Consider the following 16,324-nt stretch of genomic DNA (forward strand, 5'->3'; position numbering starts at 1 on the left):
CATCAGCCGCTGAATTAGAGCAGGTTTAGAATTGACAACAATGGGTGGCATGGTGGCGCAGCGGGTAGAGCTGTTTCTTCACAGTGCAAGAAACCCAGGTTCGATCCTGACCTTGGGGGCTGTCTGTGTGGAGTTTGCATGTTCTGCCTGTGACGGTGTAGGTTTCCTCCAGTTGCTCCGTTTTCCTCCCACATTCCAATGGCGTGCAGGGTTTGTAGGTTTTTCGGCCTCAGCAAATTGCTCAGTTGATGTGAGGTTGATGGGAAAATGGGGTAACATCAAACTTGTGTGAATGGGTGATTGATGGTCGACGTGAACTCGGTCCACCGAAGGGCCATTTCCATGCTGTAATATTCAATCGTTCAAACAATTAAAGGCATTTATTGATGGAATTCTTGTGGATGGGGATGGAGGGAGGGGTGAGGGAGATGCAGAGGGGTGGTTGTGACTGTGTCACTGTGACTGGTCAGTATTAATGACCCATAGGCTGTGCTTACAGCACAACCAAAATATTACAACAAAGACTGAATGATTAAGGTTGCCCTGTTTAATAAATAGAACATAGAACAGTACAAGACCAGGCCCTTCGGCCCACAATATCTGTGCCAAACATGATGCTAAGTTAAACTAATCTCGGCTGCCTGCACATCACTCATATCCCTCCATTCCCTGCATATCCATATGCTTATCTAAATGCTTCTTAACGGCACTATCACATCTGCCTCCAATACCAGACCTCCACCCTCTGTGTAACAAAAAACCTGCCTTGCATATCTCCTTTACACTTTGCCCCTCTCAGCTTGGACACAAGCCTTCTAGACTTAGTGTAGGAAAATAACTGGAGATGCTGGTACAAATCGAAGGTATCACAAAATGCTGGAGTAACTCAGCAGGTCAGGCAGCATCTCAGGAGAGAAGGAATAGGTTTCGGGTCGAGACCCTTCTTCATTCTTTCTCTCCTGAGATGCTGCCTGACCTGCTGAGTTACTCCAGCATTTTGTGAAGCTTTCTAGACTTTGACATGTCCGCCCTAGGAAAATGGTTTTGACTGTCTGCCCTATCCATGCCAAAGATTCCTGAAGCATAAATATTTGACAGTGATATTCATGTAGCTGTATCAAATATTCTCTTTAATTTATATTACTAACATCATTTTTGAGGAAACTACAATCAGTTGTCCACTTACATAGAATCTAAACTGTCAATACCCAGATAGGGAATGAAAGAGAGAGGGAGCCAGTGAGAAGCTTCTGCCTAAAGCAGGCTTTATGCTCCTCAATCTGCCAGGTTTAGAAACTGACGACATTAACTGGATCACGACCTGCTATTTTAGGAGCATGTCTCCCAAATTAAGTTACCTTCGGTGTGAAGATGCGGTAATGTGAATGAGTGAGGGAACAGATTTTGTTAGCAACGTAAATGCATGACAGTGTTTGTCGTTTGATCTAAACAACCATGCCGTTGAAATGGAAACTCTGTAATAGCCCCGTTGAAAGAAGATTCATGGTTTCTGTTCTCAAGGCTTCCAGGGCAGCGAGTGTCTCTCCAACATACATGTAAGTTGTGTTTAATTCTCTGTCGGTAAGCATGCCTTGGTGATCAGATAACTGGAATGTTGCAGGAGGAGCAATCAGGAATTGATTGGAACTGCAGACTCTGAACAAATGTTATCAAGAATAAAATAATGATATCTGGCAAATAGTAAATTCTGTAAGAATTCTCATGATACCTAGAAACAAGGAACTGCAGATGTTGGTTTACAAAAAAAGGCACAAAGTGCTGGAGTAACAGCAGTTCAGGCAGCATCTCTGGAGAACATACATAGGTAACATTTCGGGTTGGGACCCTTCTTCAGAGGAGTGATGCGTATCCCATCCCATCCCCATCCTTGACTCTTGTAGGCTGGCAAACCAGAGGAGATTGGGAGGTCTAAGACTGAAGAAAAGTCCCGACCTGAAACGTCTCCTATTCATGTTCTCCAGTGATGCTGCCTGACCTGCTGAGTTACTCCAGCACTTTATGTCTATTGTGATACCTAGGCTCTCTTGTACAGGCTCCTCAATGAATTGTGGTACCTATGAGAAAGGATGATCTATGAAACTGTCAAGATTCTGATTAAGAAAGAAGGAACTGCAGATGCTGGTTTACACCAAAAGTCTGAAGAAGGGTCCTGACCTGAAACATCACCCATCCATTCTCCAGAGATGCTGCCTGACTCGCTGAGTCACCCTAACACTTTGTGTCTAAGATACTACTTAATGTTAATTTGAAGATTTGATAGAACATAGGCAAGTGCAGCACACCCGATATGATTTGCTACTGCCAACCCCACATGTCCATAGATCACAACTGACTGAAAGACAACCTGGTTGATTTTATATCAAGCTAAACCCCGAATCATGGTCACACAGCATCATAACAGGCCCTTTGGCCCAACCTATCCATGCTGACCAAGATGCTCCATCTTATGCTAGTCCCCTTTACCTGTGTTTCACCCATATCCCTCTAAACCTTTCCTATCCATGTACCTGTGCAAATGTCTTTTAAATGTTGTTACTATATCTGCCTCAACTGCTATCTCTGCCAAGACACAAAGTGCTGGAGTAACTCAGCGGGTCAGGCAGCATCTCTGGTGAACATGAATTGGTAACGTTTTAGGCCGGGACCCTTCTTCAGACCAGACGTCACTAATCCATGTTCTCCAGGGATGCTGCCAGGCCCACTGAGTTGCTCGAGCATTTTGTGTCTATCCTTGATAAACCAGCATTTGCAGTTCCTTGTTTCTACCACCTCTAGCAGCTCGTTTAATTTACCTACCACCCTCTGTGTGAGAAATTTGCTCCTCAGATTCCTATTAACTCTTTCCTCTCTCACCTTAAACCTACCGACACCCTCTAGTTCTTGATTCAGTTTCATTTTAGTTTTAGAGATACAGCGTAGAAACAGGCCCTTTGGCCCACTGAGTCCACGCCGACAAAAGATCACCCATTCACCCCAGGTCTGTGTTATCCCCACCCTGTATTGTTAGCAATATATAATACACAAACACAGAAACAGAATTTAATGATAAACTGAAGCATAACTGTAGAGGACGAGGGGTGACCTTATAGAGGTGTAGAAGATCATGAGGAGAATAGATAGGGTAAATACACAGAATCTTTTACCTGGAGTAGAGGAAACATAAACCTGGGGAAATAGGTTTAAGGTGAGGAGGCAAGATTTAATAAGAACCTGAGGGACAACTTTTTTTTTACACAGAGGGTGATAGGTTTATGGAAAGGGCTACCAGAGGAGGAAGTTTGGGGCAGGTACTATCATAACTTTTAAGAAACATTTAGGCAGAGGTCTACAGCAGAAAATGTCAATTTAAATTGTTTTCCCATCATCAGTAGTAAGCTGGCAAAATGGAACTGAAAAATGGTGCCTGTAAACAAAGGGTGGGTTTTAGGCAAATAATGAATCGCGCTTGTTTTGCATTTGACCTTGTAAAGGACCGAAATCGGCCAATTAAGAAAAAGTATTTTACCGCTGGAGACAGTTAATGTTTCAAGTCAATGACCTTTCATTAGAACAGGGTGGCACAGTGATGCAGTTGGTAGTGTCACCCCTCACAGCACCAGAGACCCTGGTTCGATCCTGACCTTGGGTGCTGTTTGTGTGTGGAGTTTGCACATTCTCCCTATGACTGCGTAGGTTTCCTCCGCGTGCTCCGGTTTCCTCCCACATCCCAAAGACGTGCGGGTTTGTTGGTTAATTGGCCCTCTCAAAATTGTCCCTAGTGTGTAGGGAGTGGATGAGAAAGTTGGACGTAAAACTAGTGTGAACGAGTAATCGATGATTGACATGGGCTCAGTGGAACAAAGGGCCAGCTTCCATGTTGTATCATTGAACCAATCTAAAACAAAACAATGTAGTGTGTCTGAAATTCGATCCCATTTATAGCATTGAGCAGTAACTCCAAATGCTGTTGTAAGTAAATACTCTCAAGATTAAATCCATCTGTACACGAACAGCGAACAGTACTCTCATCCTAATGAAAACTGTGGGAATACAAATATCTGTAATTATATTCTTGCAAGCAGCAATGTAATAACTGAAAAGGGATAATTTCTTTTCATTTTCACTTATGCACTCCACTTCAATTTATGTAAATGAGTTTTTGACTAGATTAAACAGTAGTCTGCCAGCCACACTAGTCATTTTCTGTGTAATAGATTTAATGCTTTTATCAATTTCAATAATCTGCAAGGGCAGCACAGTGGTGCAGCTGGTAGAGCCACTGCCTCACTGCGCCAGAGACCCAGGTTCCATCCTGAGGTCAGGTGCCGGGTGATCGTTTCATCCCACATCCTAACTGGATATTGTAAGTCCACTGGGTGGCGTGGTACAATGGCACCCTCACCAACAGTCTGTCTTGTCCTTTTCTTTCTTTGTTGTTTTTAGTATGTTGTTAAATGTATGTTTTGAGTGTATCTTTAGCTTTGTATTATGTGGGAGTGGGGGTGTGGGGGGGTGGTTGGGGGAATATTTTTAAAATCTCTTGCCTCAACGGAGGAACTGATCCAGAGTCGAGAGATCTTTGGAAAATGATCACCAATGCATCCACGATTTCTAGGGCCACCTCCTTGAGTACTCTGGGATGCAGACCATCAGGCCCTGGGGATTTATCTGCCTTCAGTCCCAACAGTTTACCTAACACCATTTCCTGAGTAATGTGGATTCCCTTCAGTTTCTCCCTCTCACTAGATCCTCGGTCCCCTAGTATTTGTGGGAGATTGTTTGTGTCTTCCTTAGTGAAGACAGAACCAAAGTACTCGTTTAACTGTTCTGCCATTTCCTTGTTTCCCATTATAAATCCACCTGTCTCTGATTGTAAGGGACCTACATTTGTCTTCACTAATCTTTTCCTTTTTACATATCTAATGAAGCTTTTAGAGTCCATTTTTATATTCCGGCAAGCTTTCTTTCATGCTCTTTTTTTCCCCCTCTTAATCAACCCTGTTGAGTTCTAAATTTCTCCCAGTCCTCCGCTTGGCTGCTTCCTCTGGCCAATTTATATGCCTCTTCCTTGGATTTAACACTATCCTTGATTTCCCTCGTTAGCCACAGTTGAGCCGCCTTCCCCATTTTATTTTTTAGCCAGACAGGGATGAACAATTTTTGGAATTCATCCATGCGGTCTTTAAATCTTTGCCATTGCACCTCTACCATCAACCCTTTACGTATAATTTTCCAGTCTTTCCTAGCCAATTCCTGTCTCATACCTTCAAAGTCTCCTTTCTTTAAGTTCAGGACCCCAGTCTCTGAATTAACCGTGTTACTTTCCATCCTAATGCAGAATCCCACCATATTATGGTCACTGTTGCCCAAGGGGCCTTGCACAACAAGATTGCTAACTAATCCTTCCTCATTACACAATACCCAGTCTAGGATGGCCTGTCCTCTAGTCGGTTCTTCTACATATTGGTTTAAAAAATCATCCCGCATACATTCCAGGAAATCCTCTTCCCTCAGCGCTGCTACCAATTTGGTTGGCCCAATCTATATGTAGATTAAAGTCACCCATGATAACTGCTGTACCTTTGCTACACGCATCCTTAATTTCCTGCTTGATGCTATCCCCCAACCTCCCTACTTCTACTTGGAGGTCTGTGTCACTCTGGAGCCATGTCTCCGTAATTCCAACTACATCATATTCCTCAACTACTAACTGCACATTCAATTCATCCACCTTGTTACAAATGCTCCTCGCATTAAGGCACAAAGCTTTCAGGTTTGTTTTTCTTATCTCCCTTCTCCCTTTAGCTTCTGTCCTCCTTTTATGTCCCTCTGTCACCTTGCATTGGTTCCCAGCCCCCTGCCCTGTCAGTTTAAACGTGACCTTTCCTACATTTTCTTTCCCATTAACTGCACGCATAACGCCGTTGTCGACTCCATCTTCCATGTTGTTGACTCCATCTTGGTCAGCATGGACGAGTTTGGCTGAAGGGCTGTTTCCTTGCTGTATGAATCTAAGTATGACATCCTTCATTCTGAACACCACTCAGGTATTGACTAATTTTATTAACACCATTCACCTATTTTCTTCAATGCTTGAAATGGGTTAATTTACAAAGAATCATATCTTTACACGAATCATTGCAAGAATCTATCTGTAAGTATGTTATTAATCTTTTGTAATCCACTTTAGATTGAAGTACTGCTGATCAAGCTTGTTCTGGTATGCTGAAGTCACAGATGGCAGTGGGTTGAAAGATCAGAGACTGGGCGCAGACTGTGTGGAGCTGGGAGGAGTGTATTTCTCAGCTGAATCAGCAATCGCAGCGGTGCTATTATAGGACAGGTTGAGGCCAGATGCTTTTCAACTAAAGAGGCAGAGGAAAATTTTTAAAAAACAATGATCTTACCCGAGGTCACTTTGGCAGAGGCTGATAGTTTGCCAAATCGTGTCAAATGTGCTGAAATCTAAGGAGAGAAATCAACCAACAAGAGGAAATAATAATGTTTAGATGTTTCGAGATACAGCATGGAAACAGGCCCTTTTTCCCACCGAGTCAATGTCAACTAGTAACTTCACACGAGTTCTTATGTTATCCCACTTCCAGCATTGTAGCATTTGGATTTGCTCCTCGTTGCTGTAAATGGGATCTAATTTCGGACACACTGCACATTATTTATTTTCATTTTAGTTTAATGATACAGCTTGGAAACTGGCCCTTCAACCCATCAAGTCCACACTGACCATCGATCACCGGTTCACACTAGTTCTATGTTATCCCACTTTCTCATCCACTCCGTACGCACTAGTGGCAACTTCACAAAGGTCAATTACCTACAAACCCGCACGTCTTTGGGATGTGGGAGGAAATCGGTGCACCCGGAACAACCCCACGCGGTCACAGGAACATCGTGCAAACTCCACAAGCAGACAGCACCCAAGGTCAGGATTAAACCCAGGTCTCCAATGCTCTACCAGCTGCTATTCAACTCCTACAGGGGTTTAACGTTTGGTTTTATCAGGAGAACTGATGGCAGGAGGCTGGCCACTCAGTACGGCCCAACAATTGGGGTTTTTACCCAATAAAAACTCAGCAGGCTACACAATAGACTTCTGATGTGGCATTGGCAGTTTTCCACCAGCATTTATAGGTAAAAACCACTCCAAAGAACTCCAATGCTGATATCTGAAATGAAACAGAAAATGCTGGAAGCACTCAGCACCTGCTGTGACTTTCCAGCATTTTTTAATTCTATTTAAAATCCATCCCATGCCAGCATAACTACAGTCTACACCCAGAAATGAAAGAGATTACAAGGTGGTGAACAGTGCCCAGTCCATCACGGGTACTGACCTCCCCACTACCACGGGATCTACAGTGGCCTCAAATGGCAGCCAGCATCATCATCAGAGACTCACACCACCCTGGCCACACTCTCTCCCATCAAAAAGGTGGTACAGGAGTCTGAAAACCATGACCACTAGGTTCAAGAACAACTTCTTCCCAACAACCATCAGGCTCTTGAACACCCCATCAAATATGATCTTCAGTGGACTGTGTCTTTGGTTGCACTACACACTTCGGTTTTTGCACTATAATAATAATAATAATAATGCATTACATTTATATAGCGCTTTTCATATACTCAAAGACGCTTTACAGAGATTTAGAGAACATAGGGAAATTAATAAATAGATAAATAAGTAAATAAGTAAACGAACAGAGAAAGGAGACAGAAGGTGAGGTGCCCTTCAGTGGTTGAAGGCAGTACTGAACAGGTGAGACTTCAGCGATGTTTTGAATGTGGTGAGTGTGGAGGAGTCTCTAATGGTTTGGGGTAGTGAGTTCCATAAGGTGGGAGCAGCGATGGAGAAAGCCCTGTCCCCCCAGGATCTGAGTTTGGTCCGGATGTGGGGGGATAGGAGATTGGCAGCAGCAGAGCCGAGGGTGCAGGTGGGAGTGTGCCTGTGGAGGAGGTCGGTCAGGTAGGATGGGGCCAGGTTATGGAGGGCTTTGTAGGTTATTATGGTTAACTAGTACTACGAAACAAGGCTGCATCCTCGCTCCCACACTCTTTGGGATTTTCTTCGCTCTGCTCCTGAAACATGCCTTCGGCACCGCAACAGAGGGGATCTACCTGCTTACTAGATCAAACTGCAAGCTCTTCAACCTCACCCGCCTCCAAGCCAAGGCAAAAGTACGTGAAGCTCTCATCAGAGTCATGTTGTTCGCCGATGACGCAGCAGTTGTGTCCCACACGCAGCAGGAGCTACAGTCGTTGATGGACCGCTTCTATCGGGCTTGCAACGACTTTGGGCTGACCATCAGCCTGAAGAAGACGAAAGTCCTGGGACAGGATACAGCCGGTATCACCATCGATGACTACGAACTCGATGGCGTCCATCAGTTCACGTACCTTGGCTCCACCATCACCGACAACCTCTTCTTGGACACAGAGATTGACAAGAGGATCGGGAAGGCAGCTAGAACTCTCGCTCGCCTCACACTCGAGTGTGGACCAATCCAAAGCTGACAGTGAAGACAAAGATAGCAGTCTACAACGCCTGTGTCAACAGCACGCTGCTGAACGGCAGTGAGACATGGACTACATGTGCCAGACTGGAGAGAAGACTCAACACCTTCCACCTTAGAAGCATCCGCCGTATCCTGGGTATATCCTGGCAAGACAGAGTGTCCAACGCCGAGATTCTGTCTCGCGCTGGCCTTCCGAGTATGTACACTCTACCCAGGCAGCACAGGCTGCAGTGGCTGGGCCATGTCCACCACATGGAGGATGGCCATATTCCAAAAGGCATCCTCTATGGAGAGCTGACATCTGGGAGGCGAATCATCGGCCGCCCCCAGCTACATTACAAGGATTTCTGCAAGAGAGATTTGAAGGTGCTCGACACCGATGTGGAGTCCTGGGAGAGCCTTGCAGCTGACCGTACAAGGTGGAGAGGTACCCTGAACCAACATCTCAAAACGGGGGAAGAGAAATCGATGAACGCAGCGGCAGAAAAGCGGGCACGCAGAAAGGAGTGCAGCCACTTCAACAAACCAGAGACCACACACAAATGTGACCTTTATGAGAGAGACTGTCACTCCCGCATTGGTCGCTTCAGCCACAAGCGACGCTGCTCTAGCCAAGGTGTGGAGCAAGCAGGCAAACTAGGATGAATCACCCATGGTCAGCCATAAGAGTACTGCGATTATTGATTTGTTGTATTATCGATTATGATATGTTATCTGTTATTGTGTTTATGGGCCTGTTGTGCTGCAGCGAGTAAGAATTTCATTGTTGGAGCATATGACAATTAAACATTCTTGACTCTTGTTTCTCTGTGAGATGATGTTGTCTGCAAGTCAGAAATATATAGTAACTACTCTATATCATAAGCATACTTCCACAGTATTGTAATAAATGGCAACAAATCCACAAAGACGAGCAAGAAAGAACAATGACCAAGAATGAATGGAGAGAAAATACTGTTTTTGCTGTTTGTACGAATTAAAATTTGTACTTATGCTAGACTTTCCAACAAGAAATTAGGCCAGTTACTTGCATTTTGAAGAGACATTTGGTTTGATTTATTATCACCTTTACAGGGATACAGTGAGATGCTTGTTCTGCACAATATCCAGTCAAATCCACCATATCCAAGTACAATAGATCTTCTTCTGGAAGCAGAGGTCAGGTTCGAACCCAGGTAGCTGGCGCTGGGTGGCAGCAACTATACCAGGTGCGCCACTGTGCTGCCCATTGAAAAGCTGTAAAATTGCAGGAACTCGTTCACATGCAAGGATGTCCATAAATTGATGTTCGTAACGCAGAGATGGTCTGTATAGTAATATGGTCATGTATGGCGTAGTATGTTCTTTGGACATAATATATTCTTACATATAATATATACATTTTTATGATATAATTATATTAAAGTAACATTATTATAATATGTCATTTATATATATATGATTGGGAGTATTATGTACAATTATATATATAATCATATGCTTGTATATATTATATATTGTAGTGTGTGTGTGTGTGTGTGTGTGTGTGTGTGTGTGTGTGTGTGTGTGTGTGTGTGTGTGTGTGTGTGTGTGAGTGTGAAAGACAGGGTGAGAGTATGAGAATTCGTCCAAGTATGAAAGTGTGTCTGTGCGCGATCGCGTGCTTATGTGTCAAATATATTCTTATGGACATAATATATTGTCATGGACAATGTTGGCAGGCTAATTGCATGTCACAGAATGACGGTGATCTCTATATCCAACTGCTCGTCTGTCTCTTATTCCACAGCTCACTGGCAGAAGAGGGCACCTTCCCTCTGAAAGTGCCACTATCTGGCAGCAGGATGGAAGACTCGAAAACATCTCCCTCCTCGATTTCTCTTGGAGGTCCTCAAACCTTCAACAGCGAGACACACTGCTCAGCTGTGTTACAGGTAACCACAGATATTTTCAAAAAAAATTATTGTCATGTAAACCGATTGATGAAGGCAGTGGGGTAGATGTTGTTGATGTGGTGTTTAGTAAGGCACTTGACAAGCTTCTGCACTGTAGGCTGGTTCAGAACGTTAAGACACATGGATCCAAGTTAGTAAGAGAATGAACCAGGGTCGTACCTTCCGCACTCTCAAGTTTGGCTGTGGGAGGCGCCCCTGGAGCATAAAGGCTGAGGTGGCTGGGCGAGGAGAGAGACTACGGTTTGCTAAACGATCCAGACGGAGGCGGCGGCTAGAGGCCCTGCAGCAACCTGGGTCTCACCTGGATTGGCTGCCAAGACCAAGAGTGCGGACCGGATTGCAAACGGTCTCAGTGGACTATTTATAAGCACTTTGTACTAATCGGGGTGTGTGGTAGGTATGGCAATACTTTACTGAACTGTGTGCAAAAAAAATATTTCATTGTACATGTGATAATAAAAACCATTGCAGTTGATATGGTTAATTGGATCTGAAATTGGATTGGTTATAAGGGGCAACGGATAGTGATGGAAGGATGCTATTTTGATTAGACTTCTTTTGTTAAAATTGTTGGACTTTCATGCTGGTGGTGACGTTCTCCATCCTATAAATTCTAAATTTTGTGTTGCGAATTTTTGTTTTACCAGGGATTTAACAGCCTGAGGAACTGCGGTTTACTCTGTGATGTTACTTTAATGCCCGGAGACAGTGATGAAAGGTTCCTTGTGCACAGAGCCATGATGGCATCAGCGAGCGACTACTTTAAGGCAATGTTCACAGGTACACAAAACATAGAACAGTACAGCACAGGAACAGGCCCTTCGGTTCATAATGTCTGTGCTGAACATGATGTTAAAGTAATCATTACATGATGTTAACTCTTAAACAACATCTTAAAGCCATTGTCCATCTAAACTTGAATTCACTTGGTGGCAGGTGGTATGAAGGAACAAGAGTTGACTTCTATCAAACTGCATGGAGTAAGCAAAATAGGACTGACAAATATAATCGAATTCATCTATACGTCAAAGCTGGCTCTCAGTGTGGACAACCTCCAGGACATACTAGAAGCAGCTAGCTTCCTCCAGATTATGCCAATACTAGACTTCTGTAAAGAGCTTCTAATTTCTCAGGTTGGTCTTATATCACTAGCATATCATTCAATGTTAATGTGATTGGAGAATTAAGGGGCAAGTAAGAATTTCATTGTTCTGTTTCGGGACATTTGACAATAAAACACTCTTGACAGATGAGAAGACCACTTCACAGAACACCCTCCGTCCAATCCACAAGGGTGACCCAAACTTCCACCCCCCCTCACTTTAATTCTCTGTACCTCAACCCAAAGTGCTGCCGGATCTCAGAGGGTTCGCCAGCATCTGTGGAGGGAATGGACATTTCAAGTCAGGACTCTTCTTGCGACTCAGAGGTATTCCTGTCCCAAAACGTCATCTGTCCATTCTGTCCACAGATGCTGCCTGACCCACTGAGTTCCTCCGTTCCTCCAGCACTTTGGGCTGATTGAAGCAAGGTACTGCATGGTTCATGACATTGATGATAGTTTGTATATATTACATAATCTTCCTTCAACCTTTACCAGGGTTGAAAACTGCATTACATAATCTTCCTTCTACCTTTACCAGGTCTCGGTTGAAAACTACTATTTAATCTTCCTTCTACACTAAACCAGGTTTCGGTTGAACTGTATTATATAATCTTCCTTGTTTAGTTTAGTTTAATGTCATATGTACCAAGGTACCAGTGAAAAACTTTTTGTTGCGTGCTATCCAGTCAGAGGAAAGACTATACATGATTACAATCGAGCCATCCACTGTGTACAGGATACATGATAAAAGGAATAACATTTAGTGCAAGATAAAATCCAGTAAAGTTCAATTAAAGAGAGTCCGCGGGTCTACAGTGAGGTATCTCAGGACCGCTCTCTAGTTGGTGGTAGGATGGTTCAGTTGCCTGATAACAGCTGGGAAGAAACAGTCTCTGAATCTGGAGTCACACTTCAGATGTGCCTGGCATTTACGTTGACAACTGTATTACATCATCTTCCTTCCTCATTTATTTGGTCTTGATTGAAAACTATTATCTAATATTCCTTCCTCATTTATTTGGTCTTGATTTAAAACTTTATTATATAATCGTCCTTCTACATTTTACTAAGTCTTGCTTGAAAACTGTAATTTTCCTTCAACGTTTACTCGGTCTTGGTTAAAAACGTTATTATATAATCCTCTTTCTACCTTTACCAGGTAGATGATATACCAGATATGATCTTAATTCTACACTTACCAGGTCGCCGTTAAAAACTATGATATAATCTTCCTTCTGCCTTTGCCAGGACCCACGGGTGTCGGTTAAAACTATCACCTAGTCTTCCTTCTGCCTTTCTTTGCCAGGTGTCGGTGGAGAACTGTGTGGAGTTTGGCCGCCTCGCCAGCGTCTTCCACCTGACCGACCTGCACGACGACATCCAGGAGTTCATCGTGAGCAACTTCTCCGCGCTGATGGCGAGCGGGGAGTACGTGAAGCTGAGCTACGAGCAGCTCGCCTTCGTGCTGGGCAGCGACAGGGTGCGGGGCTGCTCGGAGCTGGAGTTGTTCGAGGCGGCGCGGTGCTGGCTGGAGCGGGAGGAAGGCCGCATGAGGCGCGCGGCGGCGCTGATGGCGTGGGTTCGCTTCCCGCTGATGGCGCCGCGGGAGCTGCTGGAGCGCGTGCAGACGGTGGGCTTCATGCGGTCGGACACGGCCTGCGTCAACCTGCTGCTGGAGGCCAGCAACTACCAGATGTTGCCTCACATGCAGCCCGTCCTGCAGACGGAGAGGACGAGGATCCGCTCGGACGCCAGCCGCCTGGTGACTCTGGGCGGCGTCCTCCGCCAGCAGCTCCTGGTCAGCAAGGAGCTGCGCCTCTTCGACGAAGCCACCCAAAGATGGCGCCGCCTGGCCTCCATGGACGCCCCGCGCTACCAGCACGGCGTGGCCGTGATCGGAAACTTCCTCTTCGTCGTCGGCGGCCAGAGCAACTACGACACCAAGGGCAAGACGGCCGTGGACACCACCTACAGATACGACCCGCGCTACAACAAGTGGGGGCAGATGGCGTCCCTCAACGAGAAGAGGACCTTCTTCCACCTCAGCGCCCTCGAAGGCAAGCTGTACGCGGTGGGAGGCCGCAATGCGGCTGGAGAATTAGGTACGTTGTGGTCAAAGATTCATGGAGTCAGTCATACAACACGCAAACAGGCACATCGGCCCAACTCATCCATGCTGACCAAGATGCCCCATCTAAGCTATTCCCATCGATGCCCCATCTACACAAGTCCCATCAAGATGCCCCATTTACACTAGTCCCACCAAAATGCCCCATCTAAGCTAGTCCCATAAAGATACCCCATGTAAACTAATCCCACCAAAATGCCCCATATGTACTGGTCCCACTAAAATGCCCCATATGCACTAGTCCCACCAAAATGCCCCATCTAAGCTAGTCCCACCAAAGCTAGTCCCATCTAAGCTAGTCCCACCAAGATGCCCCATCTACACTAGTCCATTCAAGATGCCCCATCTAAGTTAATTCCACCAAAATGCCCCATCTACACTAGTCCCACCAGCCCATGTCTCTCGAAACCTTTCTAATTCATATACTTGTCCAAATGTCTGATGATATGGTTAAAATTGAGACGGTTAATTACACATTTATGATTATCCTATTCCTCAGTCACAGTCGGCTCAAATCATAAATGCTGACCAAGATGCCACATCTACACTAGTCCCACCAAGATGCTCCATCTACACTAGCAGCAGCAAGATGCTCAATCTACACTTGTCCCACCAAGATGCCCCATCTACACTAGTCCCACCAAGATGCCCCATCTGCACTAGTCCCACCTGCCTATATCCCTCTAAACCTTTCCTATCCATATACTTGTTCAAATATCTTTTGAAGGTTGTTATAGTACCTGCTTCAACTACTTCCTATGGCAGCTCGTTCCATTTACTCTGTGTGAAAAAGCTGCCCCTCAGGTCCGTACTGAATCTTTCCTCTCTCATCTTAAACCTATGTCCTCTGGTTCTTGATTCCCCTGCTCTGTGTAAAATATGAAGGTGTGCAATGGAAGAATTAGCACAGAGATAATTATGAAATCAAACCCGAGTGCTTGCCACTAGCTATCTTTGAAATTAAACGATTCTATGGGACTGTAACTGAATTTTGCTGTCAATGCATTCTGCTTGATTAGTTTTAGTTTAGTTTAGAAATACAGTGTGGAAACTGGCCCTTTAGCCCACCGAGCCCACGCTGACCAGTGATCACCCGTGTGTGCATTAGTGCCATCGTACACACTAGTGATTATTTACAAAGGCCAATTAACCTAAAAACCTACACATCTTTGGAGTGTAAGAGGAAACTGGAGCACCTGGCGAAAACCCACGTGGTCACAGGGAGAACGTGCAAACTCCGTACAGACAGCATCTGTAGTTAGAATTGAACCTGGGTCTCGGGCAATGTAAGGCTTCAACTCGACTGTTGTGTCACTGTGCTGCCCTAAATTTAATAAGTGATTGCAATTTAATACTACTGCTTTTACAGTGAAATTAATATATTATATTCAGTAATCTTGCTGTACGTTAAATTTTAAAACAAGTGCTTTCTGTTATAATCAGCCACAGTTGAATGCTACAACACAGCTGTGAATGAATGGACGTACATCACAAAGTTAACAGAGCCACATTATGGACATGCTGGAACAGTTCATGGGAGATACATGTACATATCAGGTAGAGAAACCTAAAGACTTCTATCTTCTTTGGTAGTTCTGTAATATAATTAGAGCAAAAGTTTTTGTGTGATAAGGATATAGAAAATAAAACAGTTCAGCAGAGGAACGGGCCCAATGGTCTACAATGTTTTGTGCCGAACATGATGCCAAATTGATCTCATCTGTCTACACATGATCCGTACCCCTCCATTTCCTTTACTTCCATGTGCCTATCTAAAAGTCTCTTAAAGGCACCTTCGTATCTGCCTCCACCACTACCTCTGGCAATGCTTTCCAGGTACTCACTACCATCTGTGTAAAAAAAACTTGCCCCACACATCTCCATTAAACATTCTCCCTCTCACCTTAAAGCTATGCCCTCTAGTGTTGGACATTTCCATCTTGGAATAAAAGTTCTGACTGTCTACCCTGTATATGTCTCTCATAATGTTTATCTATGTACTAGACTGAGGACGACTAGACTGGGTCCAAATCTCTCCTGCGGGCCTCTCCTGGGGCAACCCTCCCCCAACTGACGATCCTGCAGACCCAGCAACCCTCTCCGACTGACGTTGGCGGGCGGGGAGTGCCCCCAGGGTTGTGGGTGGGCGAGGAGGGACAGGGAAGGGGAGGAGGGTGCTGCTCACCTCAGCCCCGTGCCACCAGCACTGCAGCCAGAGCGAGCCGTGGACCCAAAGCTTCTCCTGCATTGGTCTAGCACCCTCCCCACCCCCACTCCCTCTCCCCTCTCCTCCCCACCCACTCCCCCTCTCCCCTCCCCCCAGCTCCACTCCCCCCACCCCCACTCCCCCCACCCTTTCCCTCCCCCCCCATCACCGACAGCTGCGCCTACGCAGTTGGAAGATGGTTGCCGGGCCCGGTTTCCACGCGTGCACAGTTGGGGGAGGGTTGCCGGGCCAGGCGGCGGCACGCCCAGAAAGAATGAAGAGACGGAATTTGAACTATCTTCGTCACAACGGAAAACCAACAGGTCCACGGGTATCCGCACGTACGCAGTTAGAGGAGGTTTGCCGGGATCGGCGGCGGCACGCCTGCCCAGCAGCGCCAGGAGGCCAGGTGTGCCC

At 45.4% G+C, this 16,324-nt stretch overlaps 1 protein-coding gene across 1 annotated transcript in view; it reads left to right on the forward strand.

Annotated features, from left to right (window-relative positions):
• The first annotated feature begins 1,388 nt into the window (after positions 1-1,388).
• The window catches only part of LOC144598741 (kelch-like protein 13), a 40,003-nt gene continuing 25,067 nt past the window's right edge, over positions 1,389-16,324 (forward strand). The window contains exons 1-6 of the mRNA XM_078409104.1: positions 1,389-1,556; positions 10,303-10,447; positions 11,116-11,248; positions 11,405-11,601; positions 12,880-13,675; positions 15,145-15,258. Of these exons, the coding sequence (XP_078265230.1) occupies positions 1,456-1,556; positions 10,303-10,447; positions 11,116-11,248; positions 11,405-11,601; positions 12,880-13,675; positions 15,145-15,258 (1,486 nt within the window). The 5' untranslated portion in view covers positions 1,389-1,455. The remainder of the gene's footprint in view (positions 1,557-10,302; positions 10,448-11,115; positions 11,249-11,404; positions 11,602-12,879; positions 13,676-15,144; positions 15,259-16,324) is intronic.

This window comes from Rhinoraja longicauda, chromosome 12, assembly GCF_053455715.1.
Source record: "Rhinoraja longicauda isolate Sanriku21f chromosome 12, sRhiLon1.1, whole genome shotgun sequence".
Lineage (NCBI taxonomy): Eukaryota > Metazoa > Chordata > Chondrichthyes > Rajiformes > Arhynchobatidae > Rhinoraja > Rhinoraja longicauda.